At 37.0% G+C, this 14,388-nt stretch overlaps 1 protein-coding gene across 2 annotated transcripts in view; it reads left to right on the top strand.

The window, feature by feature from the left end:
* ANKRD50 (ankyrin repeat domain containing 50) overlaps positions 1–14,388 on the top strand; it is a 49,996-nt gene that overhangs the window by 20,233 nt on the left and 15,375 nt on the right. For both annotated transcript variants that reach the window (XM_044767263.2, XM_014845522.3), the window contains exon 3: positions 13,904–14,133. In XM_044767263.2, the coding sequence (XP_044623198.1) occupies positions 13,904–14,133 (230 nt within the window). The remainder of the gene's footprint in view (positions 1–13,903; positions 14,134–14,388) is intronic.

Here is a 14,388-nt window from a genome sequence, read left to right as displayed (position 1 = left end):
TAAATGTTTGGTTTCCCAAAGAGAAAATAAATTAACACACATTATCTATATATTTGATTTAGAAAACAAATGCATTACATCATGCTAACTAATCCTCTGCCATCGGAAAGCCAACCTGCTTTAACCTATCTACTGGTTCAGTGACATGCAGGCCTGTGTTTCAGGATGTGTATGATTTTGCGTATTTAGTACTTGAGAACTTTGGTTTATTGCCAACTTCTGAAAGCAGAGCAGCTTGAATTAGTAGACTGTTTTCCAGTAGAGGAGAATCAGTAATTTTGATTGCCGTTGCCTTAAAGGTTTGTGAATAGAATTGCTGTAAAAGTTCACGTACAGATTTTTGTGTAGCCGTAGATCTTCAGTCCACTTAGGTAAATACCTAGAAGTGGGGTTGCTGGGTCATAGAGTAGGTATACGTTTAACTTTTTAAGAAACTGCCCAACTTTCCCAAAGTGGCTGTACTGTTTGGAAATGACTGTATCATTGTTCTGCATTAGTACCAGCACTTGGTATTTTCAGGGTTTTCATTTATGTCAGAAATTTGTAGGTTTCTAGTGGTATCTTACTGTGGGGTAGTTTACACTTCTCTAATGACTAATGATGTTGAGCATATTTTCATATGCTTATATGACACATATACTACTTTTTCTAAAGTGTCTATTCTGATCTCTGTCCATTTTTTTTCTAGTCAACTTCAGTCTTTTTTCTTTTTCGAAAAAAATTTTTTATTGAGGTAACGGTTTATAACATAAATTTCTGGTATGCATCATTATATCGATTTTTGTGTAGACTACGTCATGTTCACCACCCAGAGAATAATTACCATCCATCAGTGTGCACGTGCCCTATGCCCTTTTTGCCCTCCTCCCTCTCCCCTTCGCTTCTGGTAACCACCAGTCTAATCTCTATATCTATGTATTTGTTTGTTGTTGTGGTGGTGGTTTTTCTCTTCCACATATGAGTGAAATCATGCTGTATTTGGTTTTCTGCTTATGAGTTAGTTCTCTTAGTGTAATACCCTGAAGTTTCATCCATATTGTTGAAATTGGCGAGATTTCATCTTTTTTTGTGGCTGAGTAGTATTCCATTGTATATATATACCACATCTTCTTTATCCATTCATTTGTTGGTGGGCACTTAGGTTGTTTCCAAGTCTTGGCTATTGTGAATAATGCTGCAGTGAACATAGGAGTGCATATATCTTTTCGAATTAGAGTTTTCATATTCTTTGGATAAATACTCAAAAGTGGAATAGCTGGATCGTATGGTAGTTCTGTTAATTTTTTGAGGAATCTCCATAGTCTTTTCCATAGTGGCTGCACCATTTCACATTCCCACCAACAGTGTATGGGGCTTCCCTTTTCCACATCTACTTGTTATTTCTTGTCTTGTTAATTATAGCCATTCTGATGAGTGTGAGGTATCTTCATTGTAGTTGGATTTATATTTCCCTAATAATTAGTGATGTTGAACATCTTTTGATGTGCCTGTTGGCTATCTGTTTATCTTCTTTGGAAAAATGTCCGTTCAGATCTTTTGCCCATTTTTTAATGGGGTGGTTTGGTTTTTTGTTGTTGAGTTGTATGAGTTCTTTATGTATTTTGCATGTTAACCCTTTATCAGATATATGATTTGCAGTTATCTGCTCCCAGTTGTTAGATTGTCTTTTTGTTTTGTTGATGGTTTCCTTTGCCATGCAGAAGCTTTTTAGCTTAATGTAGTCCCATTTGTTTATTTTTCCTTTTGTTCTCTTTCCTGGGGATATATGATATTAAAAAATATACTGCTAAGACTGATGCCAAAGAGTGTACTGCCTATGTTTTCTTCCAGGAGTTTTATGGTTTCGGGTCTTACATTCAAGTCTTTAATCTATTTTGAGTTAATTTTTGTGTACAGTGTAAGATAATGTTCTACTTTCATTCTTTTGCTTGTGACTGTCCAATTTTACCAACACCCTTTATTGAAGAGACTTTCCTTTCTCCATTCTTGGCTTCTTTCTTGAAAATTAGCTGACTGTAGATGTGTGTGTTGATTTCTGGGCTCTTGATTCTGTTCCACTGATCTGTGTTTCCGTTTTTGTGCCGCTACCATGCTGTTTTGATTACTATAGCTTTATAGTATATTTTGAAATCAGGGCGTGTGACACCATCAGCCTTATTCTTTTTTCTCAAGATTGCTTTGACTATTCGAGGTCTTTTATATTGCATATAAATTTTAGGATTATTTGTTTTATTTCTATGAAAAATGTCACTGGGACTTTGATAAGCATTACATTGAATCTATAGATTGCTTTAGGTAGTATGGACATTTGAACTATGTTAACTCTTTGAATTTGTGAGCATAGAATATCTTTCCATTTCTTTGTGTCGTCTTTGATTTCTTTTAACATTATTTTATTGTTTTCAGTGTACATGTCTTTATCCTTTTTGGTTAAATTTATTCCTAAGTATTTTATTCTTTTTCTTGCAATTGTAAATGGGATTGTAGTCTTCTCTTGCTGCTATTTCATTGTTAGTATATAGAAATGCAACTGATTTTTGTATGTTGATTTTGTACCCTGCAGCTTTACTCTGTTTATTATTTCTACTAGTTTTTTGGTGGATTCTTTAGGCTTTTCCATGTATAAAATCATGTCATGTGCAAATGGCGATGGTTTTACTTCTTCCTTTCCAATTTGTATCCATTTCATTTCTTTTTCTTGCCTGATTGCTCTGGCTAGGGCTTCCAGTATATGTTAAATAAGATGCTGAAAGTAGTCATCCTTATCTTATTCCTGTTCTTAGAGGGATAGCTTTCAGATTTTCACCACTGCGTATAATGTTAGCTGTGGATTGTCATATATGGCCTTTATTATGTTGAGGTACTTTTTTGCTTTTGTTTTTGGTGAGGAAGATTCACCCTCAGCTAACATCTGTGCCAGTCTTCCTCCACTTTGTATGTGAGATGCCTCCACAACATGGCTGATGAGTGGAGTAGGTCCGCATCCAGGATCTGAACTGAGAACCTGGGCTGCCTAAGCGAGCATGTGGAACTTTAACGGCTCTGCCATGGGGCTGGCCCCAGTGCTTTACTTCTATACCTATTTTATTGAGAGTTTTTGTTTTTTTAATCATAAATGGATGCTGTATCTTGTTGAATGCTTTCTCTGCATCTATTGAGATGATCATGTGATTTTTTTATTCTTCATTTTGTTAATGTGATGTATCACATTGATTGATTTGTGGATATTGAACCATCCTTGCATCTGTGAAATAAATCCCACTTGATCATGGTGTATGATCCTTTTAATGTATTGTTGTATTTGATTTGCTAATATTTTGTTGAGGATGTTTGCATCTGTGTTCATTAGTGATATTGGCTTGTAATTTTCTTTTTTTGTGTTGTCCTTGTCTGGTTTTGGTATCAGAGTAATGTTGGCTTTGTAGAATGAATTAGGAAGTGTCCCCTTCAGTTTCTTGGAAGAGTTTGAGAAGGATAGGTGTTAAATCTTCTTTGAATGTCTGGTCATATTCACCAGGGAAGCCCTCTGGTCCTAGACTTTTGTTTTTTGGCAGGTTTTTGACTACTATTTCCATCTCTTTACCAGTGATTGGTCTATTCAGATTCTCTGTTTCTTCTTGATTGAGTTTTGGAAGGTTGTATGATTCTAAAAATTTATCTATTTCTCCTAGATTATCCAATTTGTGGCATATAGCTTTTCATAGTATTCTCATATAATCCTTTGTATTTTTGTGGTGTCTGTTGTAATTTCTCCTCTTATGTTTCTGATTTTATTTATTTAACCTTCTCTCTTTTAAAAATTTTTTTTAAATTTATTTTCTTATAATTTAGTTTTGAGAATTCTTTATATATTCTGGACACAAGTCCTTAGTCAGAAATTTACTTTGCAAATATTTTCTGCCAGTCTGCAACTTGTCTTTTCATTTTCTTAAGCATGTCTTTTGTAGACACTATACAATTTAGTTTAATAAAGTCAAATTTATCAATTTTTTTCTTTTATGGATCCTACTTTTTATGTAGTGTCTATAAACTCATTACCTAACTCACGATCACAAATATTTTCTCCAAGAAGTTGAACAGTTTTATGTTTTACATTTAAGTCTATGATCCATTTTGAGTAAATTTTTGTATAAGACATGAACGATGTGTTGCAGTTCATCTTTTTACATGTGGATGTATGATTGCCATCATTTATTCAGTGTCATTTGTTAAAAAAACCTTTCCTTTCTCAACCGAATTGCCTTTGCAACGTTGTGAAAAATTGGCGTGCATTTATTTTTTTAAAAAGTATGGTATTACAAAAGATAGGCACATAGAATCTAGAAACAGACAAGCATAAATATAGGAAGCCAATTTTTCACAAACTTTGTTTTGTAGAGTCCTTTGAGGCTCACTGCTCTTAAGCAGAAAGTGCAGAGAGTTCCCATTTACAGTAGTGCCCCCTTATCTATGGGGAAGACTGGAACCAAGACCCCCAGTGGATGCCTGAAATCATGGGCGATACCGAACCCTCTTTTTTTCTAATCATACATATTTCAGATGTGACAGCAAAACTAGCATGAATTTCTTTTTCCTTCTTCATGATTTCACAGATAGAAAATTCATTCTTACCGTAGATCTCAGCAACCTCAGCAAAGAATTTCTTTTCTTTTCTTTCACCTTTTCATTTAAAGGAAGCACTTTACAAATTCTCTTTCGCATATCCAAATTGCCAGCATTACTGCTCTTGCACTTTGGGGTCATTATTAAGTAAATTAAGGGTTACTTGAATACAAGCACAGTGATACTGCTAGAGTCCATTGATAACTGAGATGACTACTAAGTGACTAGCTGGTGGGTACTGTATACAAAATGGATACGCTGCACAAAGGAATGAATCACAGCCCAGGAGTGTTGGAGCAGAATGGCATGAGATTTCATCACGCTACTCAGAACAGCACACAATTTAAAATTTATGAGTTGTTTACTTCTGGAATTTCCCAGTTAATATTTTTGGACCTTAGTTGACCATGGGTAGCTGAAACTGCTGAAAGAGAAACCACAGATAAGGGGGACAACTGTACCCCTGTCGCCAAGCACACACAGCCTCCCCCCTGATCAATATCCTGTACCACAGAGGTACATTTGTTATAATTTATGAACCTACATTGACACATCATTATCACCTAAAGTCCATAGTTGACATTAAGGTTCATCTTGATGTGGTGCATTCTCTGAGTTTTGACAAATGTATAATAACATATATCCACCATTATATTATCATACAGAGTAATTTCACTGCCCTAAAAATCCTGTGAGTTCTGCCTATTCATCCCTCCCTCCCCATAACCTCAGGCAACCACTGATCCTTTTACTGTTCCCATAGTTTTGTCTTTTCCAGAATGTCTGACAGTTGGAATCGTACAGTATGTAGCCTTTTCAGATTGGCTTCTTTCACTTAGCAGTATACATTTAAGGTTCTTTCGTGTCTTCATGGCCTGATAGCTCATTTCTTTTTAGTGCTGAGTAATATTCCATTGTCTAGATGTGCCACAGTTTATCCATTCACCTACTGAAAGACATCTTGGTTGCTTCCAAGTTTTGGCAGTTATGAAGAAAGCTGCTATAAACATCTATGTGTAAGTTTTTTTTTGAGGAAGATTAGCCCTGAGCTAACATCTGTGCCTATCTTCCTCTATTTTATGTGTGGGACACCTGCCACAGCATAAGTGGTGCCTACGTCCACACCAGGGATCCGAATTGATGAACCCTGGGCTGCCGAAGCAGAGCTCGTGAACTTAACTGCTATGCCACCAGGCTGGCCCCATGTGTGCAAGTTTTTGCACGGACATGAGTTTTCAGTTCATTTGGGTAAATATCAAGGTGCACAATTGCTGGCTTGTATGGTAAGAGCATGTTTAGTCTTGTAAGAAAACACCAAACTATCTTTGAAAGTGGGTGTACCATTTTGCATTCCCCCCAGCCATGAATGAGAGTTGCTATAGCTCCACATCCTTGCCAGTATTTAGTGGTGTCACTGTTTTGAATTTTGGCCAGTCTAGAATATGTGTAGTAGTTTCTTGTTTTAGTTTGCAATTTCCTAATGACATATGATGTTAAACATCTTTTCAGATGCTTACTTGCCATCTGTGTACTTCTTTGGTGGCTGTTCAGGTCTTTTGCCTGTTTTTCGTTTGGGTCGTTTTCCAGCCTCAGTTGCCTCTGCCCCAGGTTAGCAGGTGCTCGCATTCTGTGTCTCCCTGCAGATGTCTGTCTCTCCTTAGATTTGGGCTAGTTGGTGACCCTGTGACCTAAGGCTTTCTCACAGGTTCAAGAAAAGTCTTGAACTTGCAACTTGTCTGGCTTTTTTTTGTTGTAAGGCCAGAAGAGAGACTCTTTCTAGTTCTCTGCACCTGAGGCAATGAGCCAGTGAGTAAGCTGCAACCTGATGTTCAACAATAACAGTTTTTAACTCTAAGGAAACTATTGTACATATAGTCTTTATCTATCCATCTATCTATTTATCTAACAGTATATTCCTTATAATACTTACAGCAGGTTTTAAAAGTTAATTAGCCTCCTAAAAGAGGCGCTAAGTAAATTCACTGTATCCCAAAAAAGAACGTCTTTCATTTCAGAATTGGACGAATGGTCTTTCAGCTGCCTTTCTGCCAAGAAATCAGGTGGCCAGCTACAGAGGGGTTATGCTGCCAGTACTCATATTCAAGATGAATTGAAAAAAGGAGAAAATCCTGCTCAAGAGTTTTAAATTGAATTAGTAAAAACATTAAGAATATAATACATACTGGCTTAATTTTAATAAGGAAGCTAAGAAATGTAAGACATTTAATAATGTATATATACAAAGGTAAAACCCCGCAGTATACTGCTGCTTTTAAAGATGGTGATTATCTTTGTATGATTGTGGTAACCTAGCACAATTACATTATCTCATTCTGAATGATAATAAAATGCATATATATTATATATGTAAATATTCACAAACAGAGGAAAATCTGTTTTAGACTATCAAAATTATTCATGCTTTGTGTATGCATATTTGGGTGAGATTTCATTTTATAAAATGATAAACTAAAATCACATAGAAAATGTGGATCTGTATGTTACTTGGTGATGTATAGGTGTCCTCATATGGGTGCTTTTCTTGGAATCATTGAAAGAGAACTGAATATGGGATTCTGACTCTCATAAATTTTTTATCTAGTGTTTTAAAGTAGCAGGTTTTCTATTAATTACCATTCATTCATGAAGCAAACTTATTGAGTGTTTCTGAGGTGCTAAGAATGGTTTTGAGCCCTGGGACTCCAGCAGTGCGCAAGTCTGGCGTGGTCCTGGGGGTGGGGTATGGAGGTGGAGGAGCTTCACTCCAGCCTTAGAACAAAAACAGTACACAAATAATGCCCTAAATTCATTTGAGAATATGAAAAGCACGCAGAGGAAACTGCTGGGAGGAGCTGTTAGAGTGACAGCAGTAAGTGATGATGAAGGTTGCTTAGATGTGGTGAGCAGGAAAGCCCTCTTTCAGGAGTAAAATTTGTGTTGAAACCTGAAAGATAAGAAATTCTTCCTGAGGGAGCTTTCTAGGGAGAGGGAGGACCAAGTGCATAGGCCCTGCGTGGAAGAAAGCTTGCTATTAGAACTGAAAGGGGAACAGTGTGGCTGCAACAAGGACTCAGGAATGAACCTAGGGTTTTGGTTTAAGACTACGGGATGATGGCATACCATTAATTGACATGGGGAAGACAAACGGGGAGGAACTTATTTGGGGGATAAATTGAGAGAGGATGCTTCTTTAAACATGTTAAATTTGGCTTACTATAGGACGTCTACAGGGAGATGACAGAAAAATAGTTTTGGGGATTTTCAGTTTTGACTTTAGGGGTGAAGTTAAGGTGAGGAAAAATAGCTCAACGTTTTCAAAACCATGGATTGACTTCTAACACGACTGAGTAAGGCCTAGGAAATAGTCGCAAAGCAAGACAGTGAGCCTATGAGAGACCTGTAAACCCAAACTTTAGTATAATGTGGAAGTTGATATCAAATTGAGATGCAGATAGAACTGGCAGAATATGTATTCTTTAAAGTAAGTGCATACCATCAAAAGCATAAAGGCTCTTATTTGGAACCATGGAGACAGGTTATAGACCTATTCTAGAAGTTTCTCTGGACCCAGTTAGCAGAAAGAAAGAACAAAGAGGGCAAGGAAGAATAATCACATAGATGAGCCATATGTAAGAAACAGTCAGACATTGGGGCTAGTAAGGGAGGGGGTTGTGGTGAGAACTCCTGCCTTATGTACATCCGCACAGCTTCTGATCTTAATTGTCTGGCGAGAAGTAGAAGCTCAAAGAAATTGTTCATCTTCATAACTCTGAGACATAAGGGAAATTCTTACAAGCTTGGGCACTGGATATACTAACCAGCAATTACTGGTCCAGAAAAAACGTATCTTATTGAAGAAGAGCTGTCACAAGATACATCAAAACATACCTCAAGAACAAAATGGGGAAGGAATCTGAAAGACAGCACAAGAAACACTCACCAGAAAAATGTTGCCATGGTACGAAAGGAAGTCTGTGGCCAAACATACTGCCTTAAATGAAAACATAGTGAGCGATTGCCTGAGTTAAACAATTGCATGAAGCAGAGATATAAGTGCTTGGAGAAGAGAGAGTGAGACAGAATGAGTTGAAACAAACCCAAAACATGTATAAGGATTTACTCTGTGAAAAGGGAAATATATCGAATTACCAGGAGAAAGACACATAATGCAGTAAGTAGTTTGGGGATAGCTGTGGGGCCATGTGGGAAAAAATTGGAACCCTAGTTCACATCTTATGTCAAAATTAATTTGATTAAAAAATAAAATGAAAACGTTCAAAGCTTTTGAAGAAAACACGAAGAAATGTTTTTTAATCTTAGAGTTGAGAAGGCCCCTCAGAAATGTGACATAAAACTCAGAAGTCATAAAGGAAAAAAACCTGAGATATTATCTCCATAAAAATTAAAAAAAGAAATTGTACATGTCAAAAAAAAAAACACCTGGAAAAAGTGAAAAGAAAAATAACAAATGGTGGAAAATATTAGCAACAAATTTCTTTCTTTCTTTTTTTTTTTTGAGAAAGATTAGCCCTGAGCTAACTGCTGCCAATCCTCCTCTTTTTGCTGAGGAAGATTGGCCCTGAGCTAACATCTGTGCCCATCTTCCTCTACTTTATATGTGGGATGCCTACCACAGCATGGCTTGACAAGTGGTGCAGTGTCCACACCCAGAATCTGAACCAGCAAACCCCAGGCCGCCGAAGTGGAACGTGCAAACTTAACCGGTGCGCCACCGGGCCGGCCCCAAATTTATTTTCTTTAGTACTGAAGAGTACTAAAAAAGAGAAAAATTAACCATCTTTGAGGAAATTGGTAAAGGGTATGAAGACATGGTTTAAAAAGAAGAAATTTGACTCCTAGGCATATATAATAATCATGATTGACCTCATGATAAGGAAATGTAAATTTAAAGTATAATGATACTATTTTTCAAGTATCTGTGGAAAAATTAAAGAATGTTAATCACTATTATGGAGGGCTGTGGAAACAGACACTCTTCCACAGCTGTTGGGAATGTATACTTACATAATGTCTAAAGAGAGCATTTTGGCAATATCTATCAAAATATACACAGACGTGCCTCTTATCCTAGCAACTCTAATGCTAGGAAAATATCCTCCAGATGTCCTTGGACACTGCAAGATGATATGTACAGCAACATGCTGGATTTAAACTGAACCATAGCAATAATCACATTAAATGTAAATAGTAAATACTCTAAGTGGCTGTTGGATTGGGTAACAAGTCAAGATCTAATTATATGTTGCCTACAAAAAATGCACTTTGTATGTAAAGAGACACATAGCTTAAATGTAAAAGAATGAAAAAATATATACCATGCTACCCCAAATGAGAAGAAAAGCTTGTGTAGCTACATTAATTTCAGATAAAGTAGATTTTGGAGGAAAGATTGTTACCAGGGATAAAAGAAGATCATTTCATAGTGATAAAAGGGTCAATTCCTCAAAGATAGAACACTCGTAAGTGTTTATTCTACTAATAACAGAGCTTCAAAATATAGGAATCAAAAACTAATAGAATTGCTGGCGCTGGCCCAGTGGTGAAGTGGTTGGGTTCACACGTTCTGCTTTGGTGGCCAGGGGTTCGCTGGTTCAGATCCCGGGTGTGCTCCTGCACACCGCTTGTCGGGCCATGCTGTGGCAGGCATCCCACATATAAAGTAGAGGAAGATGGGCACAGATGTTAGCTCAGGGCGGATGTTAGCTCAGGGCGGGTCTTCCTCAGCAAAAAGAAGAGAATTGATGGCAGATGTTAGCTCAGGGCTGATCTGCCTCAAAAAAAAAAAAAAAAAAAGAAAGAATATAATTACAAGAATACAAGGACAAATCTTCACTTACAGTCAGATATTTTAGCACTCCCCTTTCAATAAATGATAGACCAAATAAACAGAAAATCAGGAAGTATATAAAACATTTGAATAGCACTATCACCAAATTGACCTAATTGACATTTATAGAACAGTCCACCCAACGATAGCAGAATACACATTCTTTTCAAGCGCCCACACAACATTTACTAAGGAAGATATATTCTGGGCCATAAAACAAGTCTTAACAAATTTAAAGGTTATGCGAGTTATACAAAGTATGTTATCTGATCACAAGTGAATTAAATAATGATAATAACACAATGACATTAACTACCTGGGAAATCCCCAAATATTTGAAAGCTATACAACCCACTTCTAAATACCTATGTTTCAGAAAGGAAATCAAAGGGAAATTATTTTGAATGGGGTGATATTGAAAATACTTAGAGGGAAATTCATAACATTAAAGGATTATATAGCAAGAGAAGAAAAATATGAAACAGTAATTTCAATTTCTGTTTTTACAAACTAGGAAAAGAACAACAACCTGGAGTAAGCAAAAGAAAGGAAATAATCATCAACTCTTGTCGCTTTCATCCACCAGCTTTTTCTCAGATCTGTCTACTTCATTCTACCCCTGCTGCTACTACTTTATTTAAAATATTGGTTACAGATGGTCAGTAGACCATACTGGATGAGTGTAGACCAGGATGACCATTCACCCTGGTTTGCCTGGGACTGGTGGGGGAGGTGAGGGTGGGGTGGGGGGGAGGAGTAGCAGACAGGGAGGAGGGGCAGCTGGTTCCCAGGACTCAGTCCTTAAAACTGGGCAAGTCCCAGGCAAACCAGGATGAATGGTCGACCCTTGTGTAGGTGCTGGAGCCAGACCTTGTACTTGAATCCTTCCTTTAGCTCCAGACAAGCAACTTAGCCTCTTGTGTCTTGATTTCCTCATTTGGAAATGGGTGTTAGAGTAGTACCCATCTTAAAGAGTTACTGTGAGAATCGAATAAGTTAATGGATGTGTAAAGTGCTTAAAGCATAGAAAGCACTGAATTAAAGTTAGTGGTGGTCTTGGCGATTAGTTCAGGGTGGAGATTGGTTGCTTTCTTTCTCTCTCTCTCTTTTTTTAAAGTTCTGAGCAGTAGCCTCCTGTCTCACTTTTTCCTCCTACACTTACCCTGCTTCAGGCTTTCCTTCACATGCAGCCAGTTGTCTTTTTAACACAAATATAAACATACAGTTTCCTGCTTCAAATACTTCAGTGGCTCCTCAGTCCCCTTAGGTCAAAGTCTACATTTCCTAACAAAGTTTACAGAGCCCAGCATTCACTCATTTTCCTAATTCTTTTCTTCCATGCTTTGTTCACTGGTCTTTCTCTTCTCCAAGCCTTTGCATGTGCTGTTGCTTCAACTAGATTCTATTTTTTCTTTGTGTTCTCCCATACTCTGACTTTTTCTCCAGACTCAGCTCCTCCTTCTGGCTTCCCTGACCTCTGCCTGCACCCTGTCCCTATCAAAGTAGATTAGTTGGCCTTCTTTGTACTCCCGCAGCACTGTGTGTTCTCTCTGAAGTGGCACTGATTATAGTATATTACTATAGTATATTATATACTATATATAATGTAGTACTGCTCTCCTATAGTATTGGTTTTTCATCAACCTTCTTTGTTCTCGTAGTAAAGGAGATGAATACATAAGATACAATGAAGTAAATATTCCCAAATTTAGCATATTCCTTCTGCCAGGATTGCCTTGCCTTCCCTTTATTACAATTTGTTGTAAAATTTATTGTAAATTTATTACAACTCCTGGAAAATTATAATTGGTTCTTCAAAATTTAGTTCATCTTGAACACCTAATACTTGAATATTTCTTTGCCATCCTCTGCCTTTCCTGTCCACTTCCCTTGATCATTTCTTATCTACCACGTTAGTAATTTTACTGCTTTTTATCGTAGCACTGAGCACCCTGCATTAAAGTTATTTGTTTTCCATTCTAGACTACAACAACGTCAAGTCTTTATTTAGGATCTACTATGGGCACGGCAGTATGCCCATAGTAGATTTTTTTGTTGATTCAAATTAAAAAACCCAGTATGCTGGGCTCTGGGGGTATGCTCATGAGCAAAGCTAACATAGTCCCTGTCCTCTGATACTTACAATCTAAAGGGAGAAATAAAAATTAATGATATTAAATAAGTAAGTATAATATTGCAAATTGCCTAGTGCTGTGAAAGAGAAACGTTTGATGTTATGAAAGCATATGATAGAAGTTTAACATGGAGAAAGTGACTCAAGCTTACAGTTGAAGATTAAGGAGGAGTTAATTACATGAAGAAAGAAGGGAAGCACAAACCAGGCAGAGGAAGCTACGAATGAAAAGGTCCTTGTGTAACTGTCTGTAATAAGTCATGGAAAGAAGGCTGGTGTGGCCGGAGCAACCTTGTGAAAAGGTTCCTCTGGCTGCAGTAGGAGCTCTGGAGGGGAGTGGTTGGAGGCATGTAGGTTATTAGGTAGCCCAGTGAAAGGGGTGATGGTAGTTCGGACTAGGGTAATGACGTTACAGACTGAGGTGGGTTTGAGAGATTTTTATAAAGAAATTTTGAGAGGACATAGTGATACATTGGATCTTGGTTGCTATGGGATTGAAAGATTGAGAGTTGTAGAAAGGATTATCTGCAAATTTCTGAGATTCATAACTAGATGGTTTATGACCTCTTCACTGTTTTATCTTTCAGTCTGATTCAGCATGTGGCCTGCCTCAAGTAAATATTTGTTGAAAATGAATGAGCATTGTTTTAGTTACGAAAAAGTTATATTCAACTGAAATATAAATTATATGAGTAGAAAATGCATTGTTCAGTGGGAATTAAACCTAATAATTTATTCTTTGCATTGAAATTTGAACATACATCAAATGGGACCTAACCTAGTTTATCTTTGTGCAATCTTTTAAAATAAAATTTGTGTGCAACAAGCTAGTATAAGGTGCAGTCATTTTCTAAGAGAAATGATGACAAAACACGTCTAAATTCTATATAACCATTGATATTTTTCTTCTTATTAAAGTGATCCCCGAAGTTGGGGTTTTTTTTCCCTTTGCAACACATTTCAGCTTCATTATAAACAATTCAAGCTTTTTTATTGTTGATTGAAAAACATTGGGGAGGGAATATTGAAATCTATTTCTTCAAGTTCCTATTGCTCTTCTCTGTAATTTTGCTGAATTACTAATACACACACATACACACATTTTGTTGTGGAAAATCTTGTTATTGGAAATGTAAACTATTTAGGACCAGAGTTCTCCTTAAAGTAAGAAATTGGAAGTTGTACAATATTTTTATTCTAAAATCTTAATTTATTTTTTCTTTAAACATATTTATAACCTGTAATACTAGTGTTTGAATAATAAGTTTTAACATCATCGCCAGTAACATTGCAAATGCTCCTGTGACTCTGTTTTACAGGTGCGTTCTTCTCCCTCTTTTGGGAATGAAGCCTCCCCAGCAAAGCCTGTATCTTCTGGTCGATTCTGTTGATGAAGGGTGTAACGTTCCTGAAGGGGAGCAGACATCTACCAGCTTATCTGGGACTGTTGCCGAGCTTTTAGCTGGGCACCATGAGTTCTTCCCGCCATGGCTCCTGCTTCTCTGTTCTGCCCGAAAACAGAGTAAGGCTGTTACTAAAATGTTCACCGGTAAGCATAATTATTCTCAAATGTTTTTCATTGATGAACTCTAGTGTGTGCGTTGCTTTCGTAGAGGAGAGTACGCGGTTGAAAATCTAATTGTTGCTTCTACTCTTCAGTCAGCTATTCTATCTGTTCCATTAGCTAATCTCAACTGTAGTTTTTTAAGTTGTGTTAAAAACAAGCCATAGAATGTTTTAAGATCATTCGACATTACCTTTTTCTCAAGATTCTTTCCCTAACTTCCTTAGTAAAGGTTAGGAG

The sequence above is a fragment of the Equus asinus genome, chromosome 3, assembly GCF_041296235.1.
Source record: "Equus asinus isolate D_3611 breed Donkey chromosome 3, EquAss-T2T_v2, whole genome shotgun sequence".
Lineage (NCBI taxonomy): Eukaryota > Metazoa > Chordata > Mammalia > Perissodactyla > Equidae > Equus > Equus asinus.
This window is presented reverse-complemented; position numbering and strand designations above follow the sequence as displayed.